This window comes from Amblyomma maculatum, chromosome 8 (assembly GCF_055883805.1).
Source record: "Amblyomma maculatum isolate TAMU_Amacu chromosome 8, ASM5588380v1, whole genome shotgun sequence".
Taxonomy (NCBI): domain Eukaryota; kingdom Metazoa; phylum Arthropoda; class Arachnida; order Ixodida; family Ixodidae; genus Amblyomma; species Amblyomma maculatum.
Window position 1 is genome coordinate 124,410,294 of NC_139351.1, and position 23,634 is coordinate 124,433,927.

General features: G+C 46.1%; 1 protein-coding gene across 2 annotated transcripts in view; it reads left to right on the forward strand.

Annotated features, from left to right (window-relative positions):
- LOC146182466 (dihydropyrimidinase-like) overlaps positions 1-23,634 on the forward strand; it is a 202,459-nt gene that overhangs the window by 127,832 nt on the left and 50,993 nt on the right. The window contains exon 1 of one of the 2 annotated variants that reach the window (XM_084577593.1): positions 10,718-10,995. The exons of the other annotated variant lie outside the window; for it this stretch is intronic. Coding sequence (XP_084433719.1) covers positions 10,993-10,995 — 3 coding nt within the window. The 5' untranslated portion in view covers positions 10,718-10,992. Of the gene's footprint in view, positions 1-10,717; positions 10,996-23,634 lie in introns of those variants that run through there. 2 annotated transcript variants of the gene reach the window in all.

Below are 23,634 nucleotides of genomic sequence, written 5' to 3' on the forward strand. Positions count from 1 at the left end.
CTCTTGCGAACCTCCTAATCAGAGAGATTCGGCGTGCGTCGAGGAAGTGGGCGGTTATGTACTGTCAACTGGGTCTTTCTGCACGTAGCATGTAGCTTGATAGGCGGGCAGGGAGCGGAGGGGTTATCATATTGATATCTTTCAGGTGCATGATTCGTGAGTCAACGTCAGACGAGTTTTCTTTCAGGTACTCTAAGTCCGTGGCTGCAGTTCGGTAAAATGATAGGGGTGACCCTGCATGCGGGATGGTGTAGTGTAGGGCCTTCTCAGTGAATGTTCGCAGCCGTGTCGACAAATAGTACGAAGCCATCGTTTTTGTTAGCGGCATGTCGCATTCGACGGCTCTGAATGTCCATTTGATGTGCAGAGCCCTTGCGAGAATATCCAGATCGGGCAGCCCCAGGCCACCTTTGAATCTGGGCAGGCAGACAATGGCTCGCTTTACCTTATCAGGGGCTCCCTGCCACAAAAAGCGGTATATATGTTTCTGGAGCAGTTTTTTCTTGTCTGGGGGGATATCAAGAATGCTGGCCACAAAGCTGAAGGTAAAAATCAGCATTGTCTTGATGATGGTGGTGGCCTGCGCAGTCAAGGGACATTTACCGGCGGACGGAGTCTTTCGTCACCTTACACCAGAGAAGCGCAGACGTAACCAGAAAACAAATTAACATAGATCGGATACCATGCCTAAAACTCGGGTTGCTGCATAAAGCAATATAGATTTTTAACCCGAAATAAAGAAACTGCCTAGAATCCTTTGAGCACCATGCACCAGCAGAATTCCTTTCGGCCGATTGAGTGGTGCTGTTATCGGGTATCGTCACTTGAACAGAGCTGAGGAAGATATTTTAGATAAGATGGTGGCACTAAATGATATTAATTGGTTTACAGGAAAGGGCAGGCGCAGTAACTGTCACATTTGTCCTGGGGACACGTGAATCACGCAGTACAGAGATAAAAGTGGGAGCGAAAGCGGAAAGAGTGAAAGGGGTGCCCTAGTGGAGGGCTACGGAGTAATTTCGACCACCTGGGGATCTTTAACGTGCACCGACAGGGTAGGATGGGGCTGGGACAGGTAGGTCACCGCCGCTTGCGGCGGGGGCTGGCCAGCCACCGAATTTTTGTCTTTTGTGGGCCGTCGTTGCACCCGCTCCCGCTTCGGTGGTGGACGACGGCTATTTATTTATTTATTTTCAATACTCTCAAGGCCCGGAGGCATTACAGAGAGGAGGGGCATTCAAAATCAGTTGTAGTCTTCTTAAAATTTTCGACATCGGTGATGGCAGTGATGAAGGCAGGGAGGTGGTTCCAGTCATTCGCGGTTCGAGGAATAAATGAATTCAAACGAAGTGTGGTTCGGCAGTGCGGGATCCCTACCTTGAGGCTGTGATCAATGCGTGAGGGTATATAAGAAGGAGGAAGAATTAACTGATCTTTGAGAATAGGTTTAGTATAATAAATTCGGTGAAAAAGACATAAGCGAAAAAAGTTATGAAGCAGAGAAAGCACAGGAAGATCAGATATTTTATTGCAGGTACGCTTGCAGTTCGTGAAAAATTAGAAACAATAAAGAATGCGTCGCGGTTCTGAATGGACTCTAAACTGTTAAAGTTACTTCATTAGGATCCCAAATAGATCATGCATATTCTAGTTTGGGTCTTATTAATGTCCTATACAAATGAAGCTTAACGGAACTGTCTGCAGCTGTGAATGGCGGCTACTGGCTCTGTAGCTGAGCCACCTCCGCTGCCTCGTGCAGACAGAAGAGAAAATAGAGAAGAAAGGAAAAAGAAGAGGGATAGAAAGACGCGCGCCGCAACAACAGCCGTCGTCCACCACCTAAGCGGTGGCAGGTGCAATGACGGCCTACAACAGATAAAATTCGGTTGCTGGCTAGCCCCCGCCGCAAGCGGCGTTGACCTACCTTTTGAGCCTCGTAGGCAAGGAACTGAGTCACCTTCACTACCTGATTGATTGATTGATTGATGGATTTATAGGAAGGGAAAGGCGCAGTAAGTGTCTCACTTGTTTTCTGTGGACACTTCAACCGTGCCGTAAGGGAAGGTGGAAGGTGGGAGTGAAAGCGAAAAAAGAAAACGAGGAGTCGTAGTGAAGGGCTCCGGGGTAATTTCGTCCCCTGGGAATCTTAACGCGCACTGACATCACACAGCACACGAAGACCTGTTCGCTTCGCCTCCACCGAAACGTAGCCGGCGGCGGTTGCGATCGGACCCGCCAAATGGGGGCATTCGTTTACACAAAAATTCTCATATTCGAATATGCGCTGAACAAAATATTGTGCGCTGCCGAATGTCCGGTATAGCCTCGGCATTGAAGCCACTCTGCCGACATCCCAGTATGACTCCCTACACCACGTGATTTGTGCACAATAAATAAAGTCATATAAGCAAAATTAATGTCTCTCCCGTAAATGGGAGTAGATGTAAGCATCAGATAGTTGCGGGCATAGGACACATTGGTTGCGTATTGTATACTAACCACAATCAACCACAATCGTGAAATGTTTTTAGTGCACAACAAAGCACACTTCGAGCTTTTCTTCCGCAATCCAGGCAGCCCGCTCAGTGGGTCGCGTGCTCATTGCACGCTAGCTGAGACGTCGCTGGAGCAGTCAGAAAATGTCTTTTCTCAAGTTTCATGGCGCAAAGCTGATATGTCGCAAAACTGTCTCACTTCTGGGGGTATACAATCGAAATATGCCGTCAGAGTGGAGAATGCTAAAGCAGACACGCAATTGAGCACGGTGCGCCTGTATTACCTGTAGTAGTTGCATGGTGTCGCATGTTTCACGTGTTGTCGGCTAGATAGGTAAAGGGAAAGAACAGACTAATGCTCTTATAGCTTGCGAATAAAAAATTGTTTGGCGTCGCTTAACTATAGGTCTTAATAGTGAAACGCGGCAGCGCCTTTTCCTTCTTTTCCTTTTTTTTTTTTCTCTTTTACTGTATGTCATGGCAGTACTCATAACCATTCCCTTACGGTCTCTAGGCTCTACCCTAAAACACTCGAACCAACGGCTCACTGTGGCCATATGCACGGCGCGCTCGTTCTGCACGCATTAATGGTGGGTTCGATCCTCAACGTCGGATATCGCCCGCTTTATTAGCCTCTTACTGCAGTAAAGCGTGTACAGAATTTCTCGGTTAGAAGTGTCTGATCTGAATGTGGGCACCTTAGTCTTATCTTGAGTTTCAAATTTAGGGGGTCACCCGCAACATCCCCCCCCCCCCCCCTCCCTCTCTCTCTCTCTCTTGTTGGAAGTCTGAAATTCGAATTCTTCCGAACGTGACCAACACTGAAGTCACACATAATCTGGGTACTGCTAACACAGTGTTCTTCCAAATGTATGTGGGCGACCTTGATTATTTGATACGCTTACACATTTTCCATGCGAAGGAGGCTACGTGCACCCTCGCAGTTTTCTTTTTCAATTATCGAATTATCGTTTACCCATACCCCGAGGATTTATATTCCAGCAATCTTGGTGTCTCACTCCCTTGTATTGTAAGCGTTTTTTATCAGTAAAATGGTTGAATACCATCAGACCCGACTTAATTTTGCTGAAGGTAAAGCCGACGGCATCTCTACCGTATCCACATATATTAACTAATGGTTGCAAATATTCCTGATTCTGTTAGCCTGATTGGCTAATAGAACAATGTCGTCAACGTGCATTACTCCTGGAAGCCTTTGTTCTACATCCGTTGCGCCTAGCTTGTACGAGAGATTAAAATCAAGGTGGCTTTCTTGCAGACACTTTTCCACATTTTTCATATAAATCAATAACAACAGCTGGGATAGTGGACATTCTTGCCGTAGTCCTTTCCATGCTTCGACAGTAGACGTACTTCTTAATCACTTTCATGCAATCTCAACTTTATCCTTTAGTAATTCAATTACTTCTTGACCGATTCCTTCAGATTTGAGTCTATATTCCACAGGGGTTCCCTTTTACGCTGCCGTATGGCACCATTTATGACCAGATGTGATGTAATGTAATGTCCATATGCAATGTTCCAACTGGGGATCCTTGAGGTTCGAATAAATAAAAAAATGAAAAAAAAAGAAAGAAAGACTAAATACAGCGCTCTGTTTACCGGCCTGGCTTTTTATATGTATTGGATTATTAAGAAGATGCTATCATCTATGCGCCTACTGCTTCTGAACTGATTCTGCAGTTCGCCCGGTAGACTATTACTTTGTATTCATGACTGCATTTTTTAGTTTCATGGCCTCCATTGTCGGGCTCTATGTAACTGACGTTATTGTACGCATTGATAGGCCTAAATTATTTAATGTCCTTCTTATCTCCGTTTCTGGTATAAATCAAATTCATCCAGTAGTCAGCTGCCAGAAATCTATTTATTTGTTGTAACGTTTTCCAATGCTTAGTAGGTCCGCTGCGCCGCTTCCAAAGACGTGCTTTATGTCGAGGCTTTATAAAGTAACAAAACGAAAAGAGCCTCTGCCCCCTCACAAAGACACTGAGCGGCACTACCTCATTTATAGAAGAGCTCCCATTGTATCCGCGGCCAGTGTGCATTCCGTGCACGAAAGCACGCGCCGCCGCCACCGCCACTCGTATCTGGCCGTGACACAACAAAGCCGGTAGAGGTCACAAGCACAAGATTAGGAACTGCAGATTAAAGTGCATTGTATTTTCGACATCCGTTCCCCGCCTTAATTTCCCGACATTCCAAAAAAGCAGAATCTCAACCAAAGCAAGAAAAGGAAAGTAAAATTATAGCGGAAATGCAGGCCCTCTTGTTATACATGAGTGTGGATCTAGTCTATTGAGTATGACATGTTCCATAACCTTTTCCAGGCAGGACTTCTTATACGAGCCGGAGATTGCCGAGATTTATTCGTTTCTTTGGCCTGAGTTCGAAAATACCTTTCATACTTCCAGATGCGTGGAAGGAGAGTCTATTTACGAAGGAGCTGTCGCGTTAACAAGACTCTTGAGCATCCCCCTTAGCCTGAAGTAACCCATACATACAATTCCTCCGCGACTAAAAGTAGTCCGCTATTATAAGGCATGTCTGGTGCATTCAGATACAAAAAGAAAAAACTTATTATGTTTACTGTTCAGCGGAGTAATACACACGCCGTGGACCGCTGCTCATAGTTAGAAGCTGCTGTTTTTTATGATGTATAATGCCAGCCCATGAGCTCACTGGAGATCATTAGCTCTATGCGACCACACTAGTGGCCGTTGTTCCCACCTGATGTCTTAATTAAAGAAAACGCCATACGAAAAGGCTTTTGAGCCTTCACTTTTTTTCATTATCGCGCGGCATAGGCAGGTGGTGTTTTTTGTGCACCGCCGAAGACTAATCAGACCATTGTCAACGGGCGACACTTTCGTGCGGCCAAATAATGGTGAAAGCTAAGTTCAAAAAACCCCCTTTTGTGTGCGAAGAATCCAGTCGTATAGGGCGAAATCGCATTTCTTTGTCGATGATAAAGCGTATAGAGACTACGTTGACGTCATACAAAAACAATAAAACGAAACAACATTCACTGTCAAGCAGAAAAAAAAAAAATCACAGGAGGTGACTGCCACTGCATAACGCGTGATTTCAGTAGTGATTGTCGCATTTATTTTAGTACCCATGGCGTCACTATCATTGTATTCGTGAAGTTCATTGCTCACAACTCTCAGCGTGGAGCGACGTTATCCATCAACCCCTACCCCGACGCTGATGCTGACAACAAAGGAAGCATTTTTCTAGAAACGACTCGCCTCCCGCATCCGACAATTGTTCTTAAAGACAACAATCGGTAAAATTCTTGAGCGCCGCTGTCTGTTTATCGCAGCAACAAGCTTGTATTTAGCAGCCGCTATCGACATTCTCGATGGCTCGATATTTTGCACGGCTTTCGGAAAGCTTAGCCGTTCGTTGATTAGTATTCAGACTTGTGGTATCTTTTAACAGACCACCGCTAAAAATCGGACGAAGGCGGTGTATACGTACGTAGCGCTCCGGCTCCTCTCCTTTTTTTCCCCGGCAAAAATGGGGAGAGCTGGGGAGCCGTGCAATCAGCGCACCTTCAACACTGAAAAAAAAAAAAAAAAAAAAAAAAAGCAGAAACTTGCAGACGGAGCCCTGAGAAGCTAATCATGCGGGAAGACCGCACAAAGTAGTAATCATACGAAGGTCACAGGCCACTCTCGACCAAACAAGGGAGCAGAATTCTAAGAGGGAAAGGAAGACGTCAATTTCATGGTGCGTGTGGGTTGGTTTTGTGAACTAGGAGCGCATGGGGAGGAATCCTGGCCATGGTACAAGTACTGTCCCTCTTTCTCAGCTTCCTTTTCGTGTCCTCGTAAGGTCATGGCGGGAAAGCAGTTACGAAACGCTGTCGCTACCTAAGCACGAAACAGGGAAACGTCGCAAAGAAGAAATTGTCACGTAGTAGCGAAGACACTCACAGAACCTGCATGATCAAGTTCAAGTTCAAGATAACTTTATTACCGTCGATGTAGAGGCCCCTCCGATCCCCCAGGAAGACTCTAGGGGGCCTCCAAGGGAGAAGGAGCCCCGCAGTGTGACGTCTTTCGCAAAGGGTCCCGTGCCAGACGAATTACTCGAGCTTGCTGCGTCGGAGCCCGGCTACGGAGGAGGGCATCCCAGGTTTATTTCTCTCTGATTCCATCAATATGCCCGGGAGAATCAGGGCATTCCCAAATGAGATGATCCTGATTGGCTACTATCCCGCATTTGGTGCAGAACTTTGGTGATTCCTCTCCCTCGCCGTATATACCGGGTGTCCCAGCTAACTTGAACCAAGGGTTACAAAATAATATATTCAAGGTAGGTCAGTGAAACCAATTGCATACAACTGCCCGCCTGTTTGCGCACTACAGGCAATTTTTGTGTTGCGTTTACTTAATTAGCTAATTATGTTAATTTTTCTAATTTATTAAATATCGACTTTAGACCAAACATGTGAATTGGAAAGTTGTAGAGCACCTTCAGAAACCCCCATTCCATTAACTGCGATAAAGAAAATCTCACGTGTATCTTTTTTTCCGGGCTCAGAAGAGAGCCCGCGAAATACAAATAATGCCACGTGACTAACGCATTTGTGCGCCGCGATTGTGGTGCTCTCAGTCGTGGTTTGAGCGAACGACATAAGCTGCGGCCGTGACCCGATGGTCCCGTTGCAGCGGCAGGCAGAAATGTTGGCGATGGTTCGAGCGAGCTCGAGCTCGCCCGTCGCCACCGCGATTTTGGCCAGGCCTGCGCACCGCAGCAGCCTACATCACGAGAGGCGGATGGCGATAAAGAACCGGCAAATGAAGGTGCAGCGCTAATTTTAGTCGAGTCACATGATGTCATCTCGCTCCTTTACCCAATCCTTTATGCGCAGATTCAGTGGCTAATACCTTATCGCTCATTCGTTTGTCGTGACGTTCGCTGATGGGAGAGAAGGAGGCCTTGTTAGAATGTCGGTGGTGTCGGCTCGCCGCTCTCGCTGCTACTGCATCGTCACGTGGGCCGGCTGTCTGACGCAGGCGAAGAAGCCATCGCAGGCATATCGGCCTGCCGCTTTAACGGGGCCAAGAAGACACGGCCGCAGCTGATTTCGTTCGCTCAAACCACGACTGAGAGCACCACAATCGCGGCGCACAAATGCACTAGTCACGTGGTATTATTTCTATTTCGCGGGCTTTCTTCTGAGCCCGGAAAAAAAGATACACGTAAGACTTTCTTTATCGCAATTATTGAAATGGGGGTTTCTGAAGGTGCTCTACAACTTTCCAATTTACATGTTTGGTCTAAAGTCGATATTTAATAAATTAGATAAATTAACATAATTAGCTAATTAAGTAATTGCAAAACAAAAAATTGCCTGTAGTGCGCAAGGAGGCTGGCAGTTGAATGCAGTTGGTTTCACTGACCTACCTCAAGTATATTATTTTGTACCCCTTGGTTCAAGTTAGCTGGGACACCCGGTATAAGATGGAAACAATCGGTTTGTTTGCAATTTTCTCCAGTCTCGGCACTCGTTAGGTGTGAGAGACCGATCTGGAGGTGGGAGGTCTAATCTTTCATTCCTGTGTGCAGCCGTGATTTTCGTGTACGTGATGAGCTGATCCTTCGACCCGGGTAAGGGTGATTCCACTGCCGCCCGGCTGTAGATATGTTCAAGTGCATCAACGTCCCCCTTTGAGTTTCCCTCTCACATTTCAAGTGCTGGACGCCTGTGGTACGATCGTACACATCACGAAACGACACTGCTCTGGACGGTAGAACATTTTTTCAAAGCCTCGGTGCGCAATCACGTGACACATGAGTGACGTAGCCTATATGTTACGTACACGTATCTCGTAGACATGTTTTTTTTTTAATTATTATTACTGAGAGAACCACGCTGGCTCAGGTAAAAGGCGCGATGCGTGGGCATATAGAATCAGCGCCGATTCTGTGCGTTCGCAATCTTTTGCTTTCGTTCTTTTTTTTTTTTTTTTTTCAGGTAGTTTGGTGAGGTGGCTGGTATTCAAAGCAACGCAGGCACTCGGAGTCGGGAGTCTAGCACGTTTTCATACCAGTGAGGAAATAATATAATAATAATAATTATTATTATTATATTATTTCCTCATTGGTCTGAAGACGTGCTAGAGTACTGACCGTATGCAAGACCACAAATATATTGAGTTCTTGCGCCTGAGTTATTTTCACACACGCGCGCCCACATACATGCAGCTTTGCAGAGCGGAAAAGAAATAACTGCCAATACTGAGAGGATCTTCTAAGGGCGCGTGCACATTCTCGTTTGTAATTAAGCTGTGAAATTATAAAGATGTTGCTTAGCTTAGTTGTTTCAGATAACTCAGCAGGATACGTTGTTGGGCGAGTTGGTTCATGACGATGGGAAGGAATGTCTACCTTCGTGATCGTCTTTTTTTTTTTGCGCACATTCCTTCCTATAGTTTCAGATAACGGGCATAACTAAGGTACAAAAGCGGCCTTTGATCCCTGTGCTCTAATGCCCTGCACACACACACAAAAACAGGCAGCCAAATCTAATTTAGCGCCACCTCCGCTTCCGCTCAGGTTAAATCAGCCCATACCTTACTGCGAGGGAAGAAAAAAAAAAAAAAACACAAGAAGGAAGGAATCATGCATACTACACTGTACTTTGCCGAGGGAAGCTCCAAGTTGTCACTGGTTTTAAACAGAGCTGTCTACGTTGGCCATCTGCACGCCCCTCCTTTCAACCTTTCCGCACTGCTAAAAGAAAGAAAGAAAGAAAGAAAGATGCTAAAAGAAAGAAAGAAAGAAAGAAAGATGCTAAAAGAAAGAAAGAAAGAAAGAAAGAAAGAAAGAAAGAAAGAAAGAAAGAAAGAAAGAAAGAAAGAAAGCGCCGTGTGCTGCTACGTGCTTTGCTTGCAGGACGACTAGACGCTTCCCCTCTTCCAGCTCGAAGCCGCGCTATAGTGGCTATTCACCATAGCCTCGCTGCGACGGCTCCGTGTTGCCGTGTCCAATGGCCAAGTGCCTTCTTTCATCCTTCTCGCGTATTAAACTTGAAAGACATCTTGCAGCCGCACTCTCACTACCTCCAGTAGAATGAAAAAAGAAACACCCACAGGTCATTCAGGAGTGACGTAGACCCTACGTATACCCTACGTCACTCCTACGTCGCTCCCAGGACCTTCAAAAGTATACTCCCGCTCTGCTGGACTGCGTTGTATGAGCCCTTTGCGTGAACGTAGGACGACCTCCGAGGTCTTCGAGTGCCTCGGAGGCACCGGAGAACAAGCGGCCTAAAGAGCGACCGTCCCTTGCGGGTGTTTCGCATGTTCGACTGAGGCATATAAATGACGTCCTACTCGTGTCCTGTTCGACGCCACATTGAGCATTGGAGCGGCAGAATGCGCCTCAGCTGAAGACGGCACTATCATTCCCCATCTTGAAGGTAAAACGCCATGGTGGCGCAGTAGTCGTAGGGTGCTCGACTACTGAACCCAAGGACTCGGGATCGAGTAGTCCTGGCCGCGGCGACCGCTTTTCGATGGAAACAAAAAGGCAACGGGCTTGTACCTCTACGATGCCAGTACTCGTTAATGAACACCAGGAGGATCGAAGTTTCCGAAGTCCTCCATTACAGCGTCTCTCAGAGCCCGAGTCCCTTTGTGACGTTAAGCCCAAAACCAAACCAAACCAAATTATCTTATCTTGAGAGCGTCAGTCCCTCAAAATGTTGAAATCATATCATGCAGGTGAACTATGCCCGCGACATCTTCCCGCGGTGTTTTTCATTTATCATCTAACCGTTGTGTAATCGGACACACTTTCTAAGGCTTTCCGTTAGGCATAACTGTTGTTTGCCAATTTAATTTCATTCCATAAATGTTTCAAGAATTTGACACCTCACTTTCAGTGTTTCCTTTCCGTAGTATTAAATCTTGCTCAATATAACAATTGTCTGGCAAGAAAGCTTCACGCGAACATATTTTCTTTTTCTTTATTTTTTTCTTTCTTTTGCTTAGGTTGCTTCTGCTGCAGAAACAAGATGCATACGCTGAACTTAAAGGACGCGCGTGGCACAAACGGCAAAAAAGTATCGAGCCGAGAAGAGCTAGTTTCGGTTCCGTTTCCAATTGTGAACGCGTTCGGTGCTACTGGCGGCGAAGCAAAAGTGCTCGGGCAACACTGTGCAGCCGCACCCGGTGGCGAAGCCGGCAGTGCAGGAGCACCCGCCCGGATAGCCCGGAATCGTCGCGCGCGCGCTCGTTGCCATCAGCGCCGCAGCACCGCAGGCTCTGACGCGCCGGAGTTTTGACAGCCGCTGTTGCGCGGAAGGCTGTTCCTCTCCTGAGTGGTGAGCGTACAAAGTGAGCACATTCGCACGCTGCAAGCGCACTCGTAACGAGAGAAACCGGCGAGCAGTCGTCGCGGGCTTTCCGAGTGCGTCTGTTTGAATCTCCCAGCCCGGACCGGTAAAAGCGGCGGCATCATGGTGAGTTCGCCCGAGAGGCCCGTTCCTTTCTCGTTGGCGCAGTGGCTCGCGCGGCTTCTCCCTGCTTCTCTGTCGCGTCGGCGCCACAAATGCAGCCGCCTGTGACTGATCGAAGGCTACCGGGGGCGTTAACCTCTGCACTGGTGGACCATCGTCCGAAAAATCGACGCTCAGAACCGCGCCCGGCTGGCCGGCCGGTACGATGTCTAGCTTTGCTTTTAATTTTTCTTTATATTTTTTTCTCGCTTCTCTCGTTGGCGGCTGCTACAAATTTCGCTTTACTTGCTTATACAATTAGGAAAAGAGCTGGTAGGAAAGGCATTGCAGTTTGTTCTTTTCTGATGTGCTGCAGCTCCCACGCGAAAGATGCGAGTGCAAAAGTGTCGCCCCCCCCCCCCCCCCCCCCTTCCTTTACTTCTCCGCGCACAAAAGGGTAGGAAACACGCAATTCTCCTTGGCAAAGTCATATTGGCTCCTGTTTCATGGCCGAAGACTTGAATAATAACGTTGCGCAAGAACTTGGATCGGCTGCAAATGTAAATGTTTCATTCATTGAGCCCATGCGCGTAAGCCAACTCCAGCCGGTGAGAAATCATGCGGCGTTGATCCGCTCTGCTGATATGGAAGCAGTGAATGCGACCTGTGCGTGACTGTTTCCCAATTGGGCAAGCTATTCCGGCGGTGTCCAATAGTGCCGATCGGACGAACATGCGGGAGTTCAAACAGTGTTAGAAGACATGCACTATCGCAGTGGAAGTATGTACTATACCGAAAATGACCCCCGCCAATCGCGACACTTTTTTGAATCTGAAAAACATATCTGCGATTCCCCGTAGACGAATTTGCTTGAAAGTGGGTTGCTTTCTTCAGAACGAGAAAAATTTGTATGTAGCGTTTTGGCTACGATCGCGTTATTTTGGAGCTAGCTATGACGTTGCTGATATTGCTTCAAAACCGGTGTCGCATGAGACGCGCAGTAATCTTTGTCTCGCAGCGTCAACACACTTCCGTTAATAGACCCACGCGGTCCCGTCCAGGGAGCATTGACCGAGCTGCACTATGAATAGCTTACTCGGATCAACTTAATTGCTCGTCTCCTGTGCCGGCAACGGCTTAATCGCTTGGCATGCTTTCTTAAGGCGGAGCCCAACACGCCTTATTGATCAGGGTCGTCTGCCTCTCGTGCGTGCCAGGCGACGGGCCAGTACCACGCCGCTGACTCAACCATGTTCTATTGATTCCAGCATGCTACTGCGCACGGCTCTGAAACTTTGGTCCGCGGTATTTTATTACCTGCACGGCTAGCGGGAGACTTGTGCTGGAGCTAGAAAGCAGTTAAACTCCGACAAAATGGAGACCATTTGCTGAAGGCATAATACTTTGGTTTAATTTGCATATTTCTTTTGGTTACGTGCACGCAAGTTTTGCTGGAAACAGTATTTTTAAGCCGGCTTAATTGTCATGCGCGAGTTCTTAGTTAATATAAGGTAAAGAATATTAATTGTTCTGTCTTGTTTGGCGTAGTCAAATATCAAATTGATTTAGTCTGCTGTTCAGCGGAGAAATGCACATGCCGCATACCAAGACCCATCGTTCCCAGCTTCTGTTGTTGTTTTTTTTCTGTATTTTGCATAGCGTACCAGTAAAAAAAAGAAAAAGAAAAATTCCGCTCAATAACTTATCGGAGGATGTAACACTCGCATGAAGGGGAGAGGCCGCAAAACAAATCTGCGCATTTTCGGCGATGACGCCTTATTGCAGTGCTGTACCCTCCTTATTTTTATTTATTTTTTGTTGCTGTTTAGATTCTCTCAAAATAATTAACTGGCGTGTTGATGTGAGTGCGTCCTGGTACGGGGCGTATTCACGTAGTGCAGACCAGAAGACAAACACAGAGCGAGTGACTTGTTATATTATTGGGCAGTGGTCAATAAGGACTAGCTGAAACGGGGACTATACAAATATTCGTTTGGTCAATAAGGACTAGCTGAAACGAGGACTGTAGAAATATTCGCTATGCATTTGTTGTGTCATTCGTCGACGTTTTGTTAATCGTTGTTACTCCACTAATTTCCAACAGATATGTCGCGTCACTCTCTCTCTCTCTCTACCTACCGCAGTGGCAGCAACACTCATTCAAACATGAGATAGTTTAGATAACTGCCTCCAAGTGGGTTGGTTATGCTACCCATGGCGACATTGAATGAACAACGCTACGCGATCAAGTTTTTTGTGCAGGCTAACAAAACTGCAATAGGAATTAATGCCTATTTGACTTGCAAATTCGGCGAGGACATCACGCCTCGTGCAATTTGGTTTCAGTGGTTCAAGAACGTCAAAGAAAGCAAGGATGACATTGAACTCGGGGACAACTTTCTTTGGCAATGCAGTCAAAGCTACGAGGACGGGGCTTTCCTAACTGTGTTACTACGCCATGTAGTTCCGAGTACCTGGCCTCGGCTGCGGTTTCAGCTACGCACACGGCGTACGCTGTCAAAAACACGCGCGTTATGAACGCGCGCAGAAATGGGCGGAGAAAAGCAACAGACGCATCCCACCCGGCCCCGCTTGCGCTTTGCGAGATTGTCCACAGGCCGCACAGCCATCGACGTGAACGCTGCGTATTAAACTCCCGCTGTATGGCTAGTACTGTAGTTTAAGCCTGATACAATGATAAGCTTAATAGTTCCGTAATAGTATAACATTCCAGAGCATCACCTGCGAAATTTCTGGAGGCACTATATTCTTGTGCGGAGTGAGCTGATGCGTTTCGGCTCCGTAGCTTCCACCACATTGCCACAGAAAGTTGTCCCCGAGTATAGCTGAGGCAACGTTTCGAGGAAGGAACTTGTCTTCGTCATCTTGTCGAAACGTTGGCTCGGCTTGCGAACTGAGGCTACTCCTCAACACTTGTTCAGTACTCTTCCATACTGTGTGGCCATCTTCTTTCTCTTGCTCTACCCTGAGCCCTTCGTATGGACAAATCAGCACAGAAACTGCGATCATCAAAAGCTATAGACCATTAACTGCCATATAACTTGCCCAATACCTAGAAATTTCACTAAGAAAAGCACCCACAAATTCTTTTCAGAGGGCATCTTCACATGTCAGGAGTCGGGGTGCATGTTGATCCCTAGTGGAAATGGCGCCTACGAAAGGAGGGTGAGGACCAGTAGGAGGTCATGAGCACAAACGAGAACATGGCAAGCATGTTGGCCAGTGTCCTGTTCAATGCGTTTGTCTGTGGGGGATATGGAGTTGAGTGCCTGTAGGTGCACGACTTAGCAGCTCCTCAATGATATCGGCAGTAAATTGGCGGCCTTGGTCACTGATCACTACTCGTGGAGGTCCATGGCGCAAGAGGACCGAGTTCAAAAGGAACAGTGACACGTGGTGCGCGGTAGCCGATGGTAGAGCTGCTGTTTCACAATAGCGAGTAAGGTATACTGTACACATATCGCGATCCACCGATTGCCATTTGAAGATTTTGGAAAAGGTCCAAGCAGATCAATTCCAACCTGCTCGAACGGACTGCTGGGAGGCGCCACAGGGTGAAGTAGCCCAAGTGGAGCGGAGGTAGGACATTTATGACGCTGACACTTCGTGCAGCTGGCCACGTATTGTTCTGTATTGTTCTGTTATGGAACGCATTCTGGGCCAGTGAAACCGCTCTTGAGCTCGACGGAGTGTGCGAGCCGATCCCAGGTGTCCGGATGCGGGGTCGTCATGCATAAAACGTAAAATAGAGGAGCACAGAGCCTTTGGAACAACAAGCAGGTATCGTGGGCCCACAGGAGAGCAGTTCTTTTTCCACAACACACCGTCGCGGATACAGAAACGGCATTTAACACCCTGGCTGCGTGCGGTGGCAAACAGAAGCTGTAGGGAAGGATCTTCGCGTTTCTCACTCTTAAATAAACCTCAACGTCAGCAAAGTCCGGGATGGTGACGGAAACGTAGTGGTCGAAATAATCACTGTCGCACTCTATCGTTGGCAGCGGTATTCGCGAGAGGCAGTCTGTATCGGCGTGTCGGCGCCCGCTCTTGTAGACATATTGCAGTTTTACTACTGTAGACGGAGGGCCCAGCGCGCGAGTCGACCGCATGGATCTCGAAGATTGACGAGCTAATATAGGGAGTGATTGGTTAGTCACAATAGTGAATGGGCGCCCATACAAGTACGACCGGAACTGCTGCACAGCGAAGATCACAGCAAGACATTCTTGTTCTGTTACGCTCTGGCTTGCTGGGGGAGCGGTTTGCATATGCAATAACGTGCTTGTGATCATCTCTGCGCTGACCCATAACAGCGCCGATGCCAACACCACTAGCATCGGTATGAACTTCTGTTGGTGCGGAGGGGTCGAAATGCCGGGGAACAGGATGCGAGGTCAATAGAAACTTCAGCTGGCGGAATGAGGCAATCGCACTGAGCAATCCATTCAAACAATTGTGAAGAAGGCACGTCAACGGGTAGGCTATATTTAGGATATGACTTGTGTTCCAAAATATGATTGGAATACATTTTATTACATTGGAAACATTTGTCCGAAATAGAGAAGATTCTAATATCGGATGCAGATAGCAACCTTAGAAACATGTCTCTCTGCGCTAAAGTGTGCGCTTATACGTGTCGGCTGGTTAGGTACGAGCGCCTAAAGATAGCTTCATAACGGCCTGCTTAAAGTGCACGTGAGTCGGCTCGATATCTTTTTTTTTTTTCTTTTACCCAGCGATGGCAAAAAAATTCCTCGCGCTGTCTCCTACTTACTTACTTAAACAAAAAAAAAAAAAAAAAAGCTCATGAGGGGGAGGGAAAAGATACGACCTTGAAAGTATAGTACTCAGATTAGATTGCTGTCGAGGTTCTAAACGTAGCTGAGGAAGACCTCCTTCTGATATTGCTACCTCATTGTCAAATACATTCGACAAATTTTCCGTACCCTGGTCTCGGGAGGGAAACGTGCACGGACTCCAGAGGCAACGTTGCTTTGTTCCTGAACTCGTAGGTGGCTGCAATAAATTATTCTTACTTCGACGCGTTTCGAAACAAACACGAGCGCTAGAGAATCCGCCAACACCGGCCTCGTGTGGGACCGGGACCCACTTGAAATCGTGCCACGTTGTCGGCTCTCCCGGAATGTCCGTTGGTGCATGCATATGTTTGGCACGTTACGTCGGTTGGAAGGAAGCCGCCTTTTAGTTGTATACCTTTTTTCGAAACCCTTGACGAGGTTATTTTTTGTTTACGTATTGTCTGTATGAAGCCACTCAGGTATACTCTCCTGGTTGTCTGCATTCGTACGCGGTTACTCTCGTCTCGGACTCATTTCCCTGTCTGCTTTTTTTTTAATTTTTTTTTTTTTTTTTTTTGTTGCTATCGCTTTTGGTTTTGTTGAAGCTGTTTTTACTTCCCTTCAGGCGCCTCTGCGTGGGCCAGCGGGTCCGTTCCGTCCGCTCTCGCAGCGGCGTTTGAAGAGAAAAACCGGTCTTCCCGCTCTTTCACCTTGTCGTCTGCTCTTTCTCCTCCTTGTTTTTCAATGGAGAGAAGGGTTGGCCTGAAAGGGATGGCCACTGGCGGTTGATAGAGGTTGACCACGGGGCCGTCTGCACGGCGGGTTCGTGAAACTGATCCCTGTAGAGTGTGCAGGTTCAAGGCAGTCGATAGCTCGTGCTTGCTTTACAGAAAACGCAGAACGACGAGGAGGGTAGCACAACCACAGTGAGGTTTCAGCCACCATCTAAAATGCAGACGCCGACCATATGAACTCTGCATTCAACTGTGTGCAACAGAAATGCAGACGCTGAAACGAGGTCAAGTGGTCACCGACGAAAGGGCTGCGAAGAATCGGTGAATTGGACAGGGAGAGAGCGGTGGCTGCAGCTGTAGGAAAAGTCGCCGGCGTGGCATATGACGGTTAGCCGGAGACTCGCAGATAGTTGAATATTTAATTTGTCGGTAATAAATCTGTTGGATGAATGTGTGACCGTGCCAATGCTTTTTTATTCGTTCAGTTTAGAGAAAATATTGCTACGTTCAGTATGCAAATATGCAGGATTCGTTTATCGAGTATGACCATTGCACGCGTGACTCGTTTGAAAACTTCCGCTGCCACTCGTCTGCCAGTTATTGAAGGTGTCTTCTGCGCACAGTTAAGCTCTGCAAACAATTTTTAGCCACGAAACCATCCAGCTAAACTTAGTAAAGAAACTTTTTTTTTTTTCATTTTACAGCAGAATTTAACTTATTTTTATTTATTTTATAGGTACTGCGATCTGGTACAGATCATAGCAGGGTGGGAAAAACAAAAAGAAATACAAGAATATAAACGCACTCAAATTCATAAAATTTGCAGGCACTTTTCAAACATTAGTAAAGAACTTTGAGTTACAGTCTCGCTATTAAGTTTATTCCATTCCGTAATTGTCCTCGGAAAGAAAGAATATTTAAAACAGGTATTTCGCGCGTTCACAGGGGTTATTGTTAGTGCATGCCTTTGTCTCGTATTATAACCTGAAGAGTAATATAATTGGAAGTGTTAATACTATAATGACCTTTTACGAGCTGGAAAAGAAACTTTAATCGGCAGATACGATTGCGCTCAGTCACAGAAGGTAATCCACTACGCTTCACAAGCTCGCTGACAGACGCACGGCCATATGAATTAAATACAAACCTAACGACCTTATGCTGTATGCGCTCAAGTTTATGAATGTTAGTTAAAGTGTAAGGGTCCCATGTAATTACGGCATATTCTAACAGTGGACGGATGAGGGAGTTGTAAGCTAATAGGCGGACACTGGGCGGAGATGAGTGAGCGCCTCAAGAAAAAAAGTTTGCGCAGTGAATTAGCTACAACCGCATGTATGTGTTCTGTCCATGAAAGGTTGTTAGTAATCCATAAGCCCAAATATTTATATTCTGTTACCTCCAATAATGATGTGTTGTTAGTACCGTAACTTGAAAACTTTTTGCTGTTGTTGTTGCTTTTTTTACTCCTGACTACAGTCCATTCAAGCTGATCAGGGTTAATTGCGATGCAATTGGGCTAAGGCGTACATGATTACTTATTTTGTAAGTGGCGTTGGCTGTATCGACGACATACTGCAGCTGCCTACACAAGCCCGAACAGATCCAAGAAATGTAGGCTCCACGTGGCCGACGTTCTGGGTTCGTGCTACGCTGCTCGCTTTTGCAAGAGAACAGACGACTCGTGGCAGACGACATTCGACTCCTGCAGAATTCTTAGTTAGGAGCTGGCTTGCGCCGCCGTCTTCACGAAGAGGACTTATCTCGGCGACGACAGCTACTGCAGCACGCGCCTTCGAAGCTATGACGCAACGCGTCCGCTGCGGAAACCCTTCCAGTAAGGGTAGTCTTCGAGAGTGAGCATTTGGACGTACTCTATCTCACGACTTCCTTGCAGCAATGGGGAAGCTGCATCGTATGCTCGCGGCGTGTAGAGATATGGTTGATAAAGAGTACATATAGAAGCTGTTCACGTGCCGAACCTTGAAAGGACATTTGGAAGATTTAGAATGGCTTGTTGAGTTATGTTACCCTGTTCGTCAATCCGCGCTTTTAGTTCATCGTACGATAACATAGTCGCGGTGGCAACTTCAGCCTGTAGTGGAGGCGTCCGTTCTCAAACAATCTGTCAAAGAACCGAGATGCAAAACCATCGCCTGGAATAAATAAATAATTAAATAAATAAATAAATAAATTGAATTTTGCGCTCATAGATTTCGCTGCAGGTGTGATGTGGTCAAAGGAAAACCGATGCGTCGTTTATGACCAATGAACGTGTTGGAAAACCTTTCAAGTCGACTTCGAAGCACACCGCCATGTTGACAGCGTGATTTCAGCATACGCAAGAGTCGCGAAGGCTGAACTCAAAAAATAGCACCCGAGTTTACTTCAAAAGTTCAAATAAAGCTCGATTCCAAAGCCGTTACCCGAATGCGCGTTTTAAAGAATGGTTTGGTTTGGTTCGGCTTAGTTTAGTTTGGGACGTTAAACCCTATAAACTAAAGCAACTCAGGCTACGAGAGACGCCTTGGTTGAGGAATCCAGAAATCTAGACCGCCTGAGACTCTTCGCTCTCACACAGAATACGGATGGATTGCTTTTCGCCTCCATCGAAAAGCATCCGCCGCGGCTTGGATTCGATCCCGCGTCCTTCAATTATTTGCGCTGAATCTTTGCGAACAGCCGTCTATCGTTGTTAATACTAGTTTTGATTATGTCATTACCTGATTAAATTAGAATTCGTTCGAAATCCGCGTAGTCTGCAGCATCGGCGGTCCATAAAACGAGGCTTCGTATGGATCGCTGATGGTCCTGAATAAGCTTGTTTTGGATTAATTCTGGTCGAATCAGGCTAGTACATCACCAAAACTATTAAGAACGATCGACGCTTGTATTCTATCTGCGTGCCAAACTTCACCGCGAATAAGCGAGTTGTTTAACATACACAAGCAATTTACGGTTCTCGTTTAGCATGGCAATACTGGCAACCAAGGGTTAAAAATTATATATTTGAGATAGCCCTGCTAAATCAGTTGCATACAGCTGCCAGTGGACTTGTGCACCGCAGGCATTTTTTTTCTGAAATAATTAATTAGGTTAATTTTTTAATTTGTTTAATATAGACCTTAGGCAATAAATTTGATTTGAAAATTTGGAGAACACCTTCAGAAACCACCATTACATTTATTTGCGATATAAAGTCGCGCGTATATCTTTGTTTCCGAGCTCCAAAAATAGCCCGCGAAATCCAAAAACAATCACGTGACAAGCGGATTCGCGCGCCACGATTGTGCTGCTATCGATTGTGAATTGCGTGAACCAGAATCACCTGCGGCCACGTCTCGATGGCCCAGTTCTAGTGTTAGGCTAATAAGCTGGCGATGGCTGCAGCCCGCTCAGCCAACTCGCCGTGTTTGGCTCACGCGGGCGAAACCACCGCAGACATATCGGCCAGCCGCTACGACTGTTTTTGTTCTTTAAGCCACCGTTGAGAGCAGGCCAATCATAGCGCGCGAATGCGTTCGTCACGTGATTGATTTTTGTAATTTGCAGGCTTTCTTTGGAGCTCGTAAAAAAGAAAAATGTGAGGCTTCCTTTATCTCAAATAAATGGTATGGGGGTTTCTGAAGGTGATCTAGAACTCCGCAAATCACATTTATTGTCTAAAGTCAATATAAGCAAATTAGAAAAAATGTAATTAAGTAGTGCATTATTTCCGAAACAAAAATTGCAAGTGGTGCGCAAGACGGCTGGCAGCTGTATGCACCTGGTTTCCATAGCCAATCTCAAACATTAATTATTTTTTAACCCTCGGTACAAGTTAGCAGGGACACTCGGTATATAGTCGGCCTCATCAAAGTGAAAACAGAATCCAACTGTATTCAGCCTGACTTGAAAAAAAAAAAAAAGTGGACTGCTTCAAGTAAAAGCTTCTCGTTCTACCGCTCCGGTTTCAGCTGCTGATTCTGCGTTAATTTGACGCTGACCGTATCTGTCACACATTTCACGGACTTACCGAAAGTTGCGAGTAGCAGTCTTTATTTTTTTTTTTAATTAATGATCGCGCTGCAATACAAAAAGCGACTCTTCGTCACTTTATTGCTCGGGCTTTTGTTTGCTTTCGACATGGAGCCTATTTCACCGAACACGTTTTCCCTCATCAATCGGGTAGCGCCGCCTTTGGTGTCTCGGACCGTTGGGTTCGCATTTTATCCTTCGAATATTCGAACATCTGGAAGTCTAAAGTAGACAGGTCGACGCCGTATGCCGGGTGCATATGAATTCACAGCGAGGTTATGAGAATATTCTACACCGTTAAGCCAGAATATTTGCAGTATTGTCCAGCTGCAACATGGGCTTTCCTGCAGGTTGCCTCTGTCGGACGTGGTAGTTTCTTCGCTTTTTAAATGCATTGAGCATCATTTATTATGGTGGGAAGATGCGGCGCCTCAAAGGCAAAAAACATACACGTGCGCTTTCTGCAGATTTTTATTCATTGCAAATACAAGTTTTAATACTGTGCAAGAAAATGAACAAGCACGATTCCAGCATGTTGTCTTCCTGCACGCCGCTACATATCGCACAGCTTAACTCCTATTACAAATGTCTAGTATAAAGTAATATACCTTCTGTTTGTTATGGGTGGAACACCTACCCAATCATATTTCGTTTTTCTTTATTTTTCCTACTTCTGCGATGTCGCGCTTTAGCTGACGACTTTGCAGGCTTTGATAATAGCATGGCACTGACTCGGCTTGGACTCCAGAGAGAGCTCGGCTAGATACCTTTCTTGTTCTGACGTTTTTTCTATGTTCTACAAGTTCTGCCTTCTTGAAATCGTTTCCACGACGCTTCGCTTCGCGATTTTGGAATTAAAGCCCCTGTATTGTTCGCTACCGTTTTTTTTTGTTTAGTAACACCAATCATTGAAAAGAGAGCACCGCTTCCTTCTTCCCGTACCCGCATATGGCGTTTCCGGTTACGATTTCCGCCTTCCGCCGGTAGTCCTTGTCCGTTTCGTATCCGCTCCTACGCGTGGGCTCGTCTCACTTCGGTTCCTCAAACGCCTCTGTGCGGCGTTATTCAACTTTTGAGCAGACCTTGTATCATCACGCTGCTACGCTGCTTTCTCGGCCTCTAGCAGACTTGTTAGTCGCAGTCCCAGACTCGCCCCGCGCTTCCGTTCAAGACGGGACGCCGGAAAGCTCTGCGAGGACAACAGTCGTGGAGGAGGGCGGGCTGGCGCTATTTAACTTGTCTGACCGAAAACGTCCTAGAGGTGCTTTAGTTTGGAGCAATGGGGTTTGCAAGTTCTAGGGGCATAGCATATGATTTGTTCTTGGAAGGATAAGCTGATGTCAAGGAGGCGAAATTCTTTGTTGGCATTTTATGTGTCATCTGCCGTTTATGGCGACATTCTTCAAAAATGGATTTTGCTTCATATCATATTTTCTGAAAATCAGCGTAGCCTATTAGGCCAGTTTATGCAGGGTTACGGGAAAAAACTGTAGCGTAAAAAGACGCGATGACAAGGAGGAGTACACAGCATCGCACTGTGTGCTCCTTCTCCTTGTGAGCGCATCTTTTTACACTGTTTTTCCCCCCGACATTCCTAAAGTCGTACGTGGTGCAGTTGGTAATAATAAAGAAATAATCCACAAATCTAAACACTCTTTTTGAGCTTGAACTGCATAGGCGCTCATTGAGATTCCACTCAGCTTGGGATAAGTGCAGATTGCTTAGTATACGCCTCCTTCTGAGCGTCCAGTTGGTAGACGTGCAGCATAGGTTTAAAAAAAAAAAAAAAAAAAAAAAAAAAAAAAAAAAAAAAAAAAGACCTCAGGGTTTGAAAACATCGTACACGTACACACCTGCAACTTTCTGGAATTCCATCGCTCGGAATGCATCAATGCTATCTTCTACCGACCTTACTAAGCCTGAGTGGGGTAGTGATCTGGGATGTCAGATGATAAGGCTTGAGCGCCATTGTCTAGTTCTCACTTTAATAATAAAATGGTTTAGTTTGTCCTGTAAGTACAAGGTGACTGACTTCTGTCGTGTCATTTTCTGAGATAGTTACCCTGAATGAAAGGTTCGGTTTGAGCGTTTTCGCAGTAAAAACAAACAAACACTTACTGATTTCTGTAGATTTCACAACGCTATCGAGGTTTAAATGCTCGCATAATTATTATTATTATTATTATTTTTTTGGAGGAGTTTGAAGTCAAAACAGCGACTCGTTACGGTGACAGAGGAGCAGCGTTGAAGTAGCTTCAACCGCTTTTTCGTTAAAGATGCCGTTTGGAGCAATGATAAAGCCGCCGTCCTTGTCATCGTGTGAAATGTACTAGGAATATTCCACTAAGTAGCCGGCAAACTAATGTACAGGAAGTCTCGTGCATTGTTAGGAGTCAGCGCGTCTTACGAAATCCAAATACGCAATCATTCAAATCTGCTTCTGCGATAAATTACCCATTTATTGAACAGTATACGCATTTACGAATGCACCACTGCTTGGACCACGGATTCCCGTCATATTATTGACTCATTACATCAAAACCCCTTAAACCCGTACCCATTTTTAAACAATTAAACAGAGAACTCTAAAACGGCCGTTTAAATTAAGAAATGTTAGAAGTTTTGTTCCTGCCCTGAATTTTCTTTTGCGGATTTTTTAGGGAAAAACTAACATCGAAACGCAAGAGGCGGCCATGTGTTGTGCGATGTTAGTACATGTTAAATATATCCAGGTGGTCGAAATTGGGTCCCTCGCAGCCTGAGTCGCGTTGGGACGTTAAACCCCCATGCTGTATTCGACCAGCTTGCTGTAGCTCGCTCTGAACAGCATTAACGGATTCCCAAATGTGCTCTGCAAACATAACCACGCATACAGAGTGCCCTTCTTTTACTTTCGGGTTAAACACGGTTCCAAACCAGGAAATATAAATATAGAGAACGTAGTTTTCCGCTTCGCGCAGCTGTAGGTATCGTATGAAGAGTAGTGAATATCTTGCGCTCATTTCTTAATGGTGTTTTTAGTTAGCTGACCATGGGGGACATCTTTTATATCCGATACGGTTAAATTCGACGATATAAAGGTTAAAAAGTGC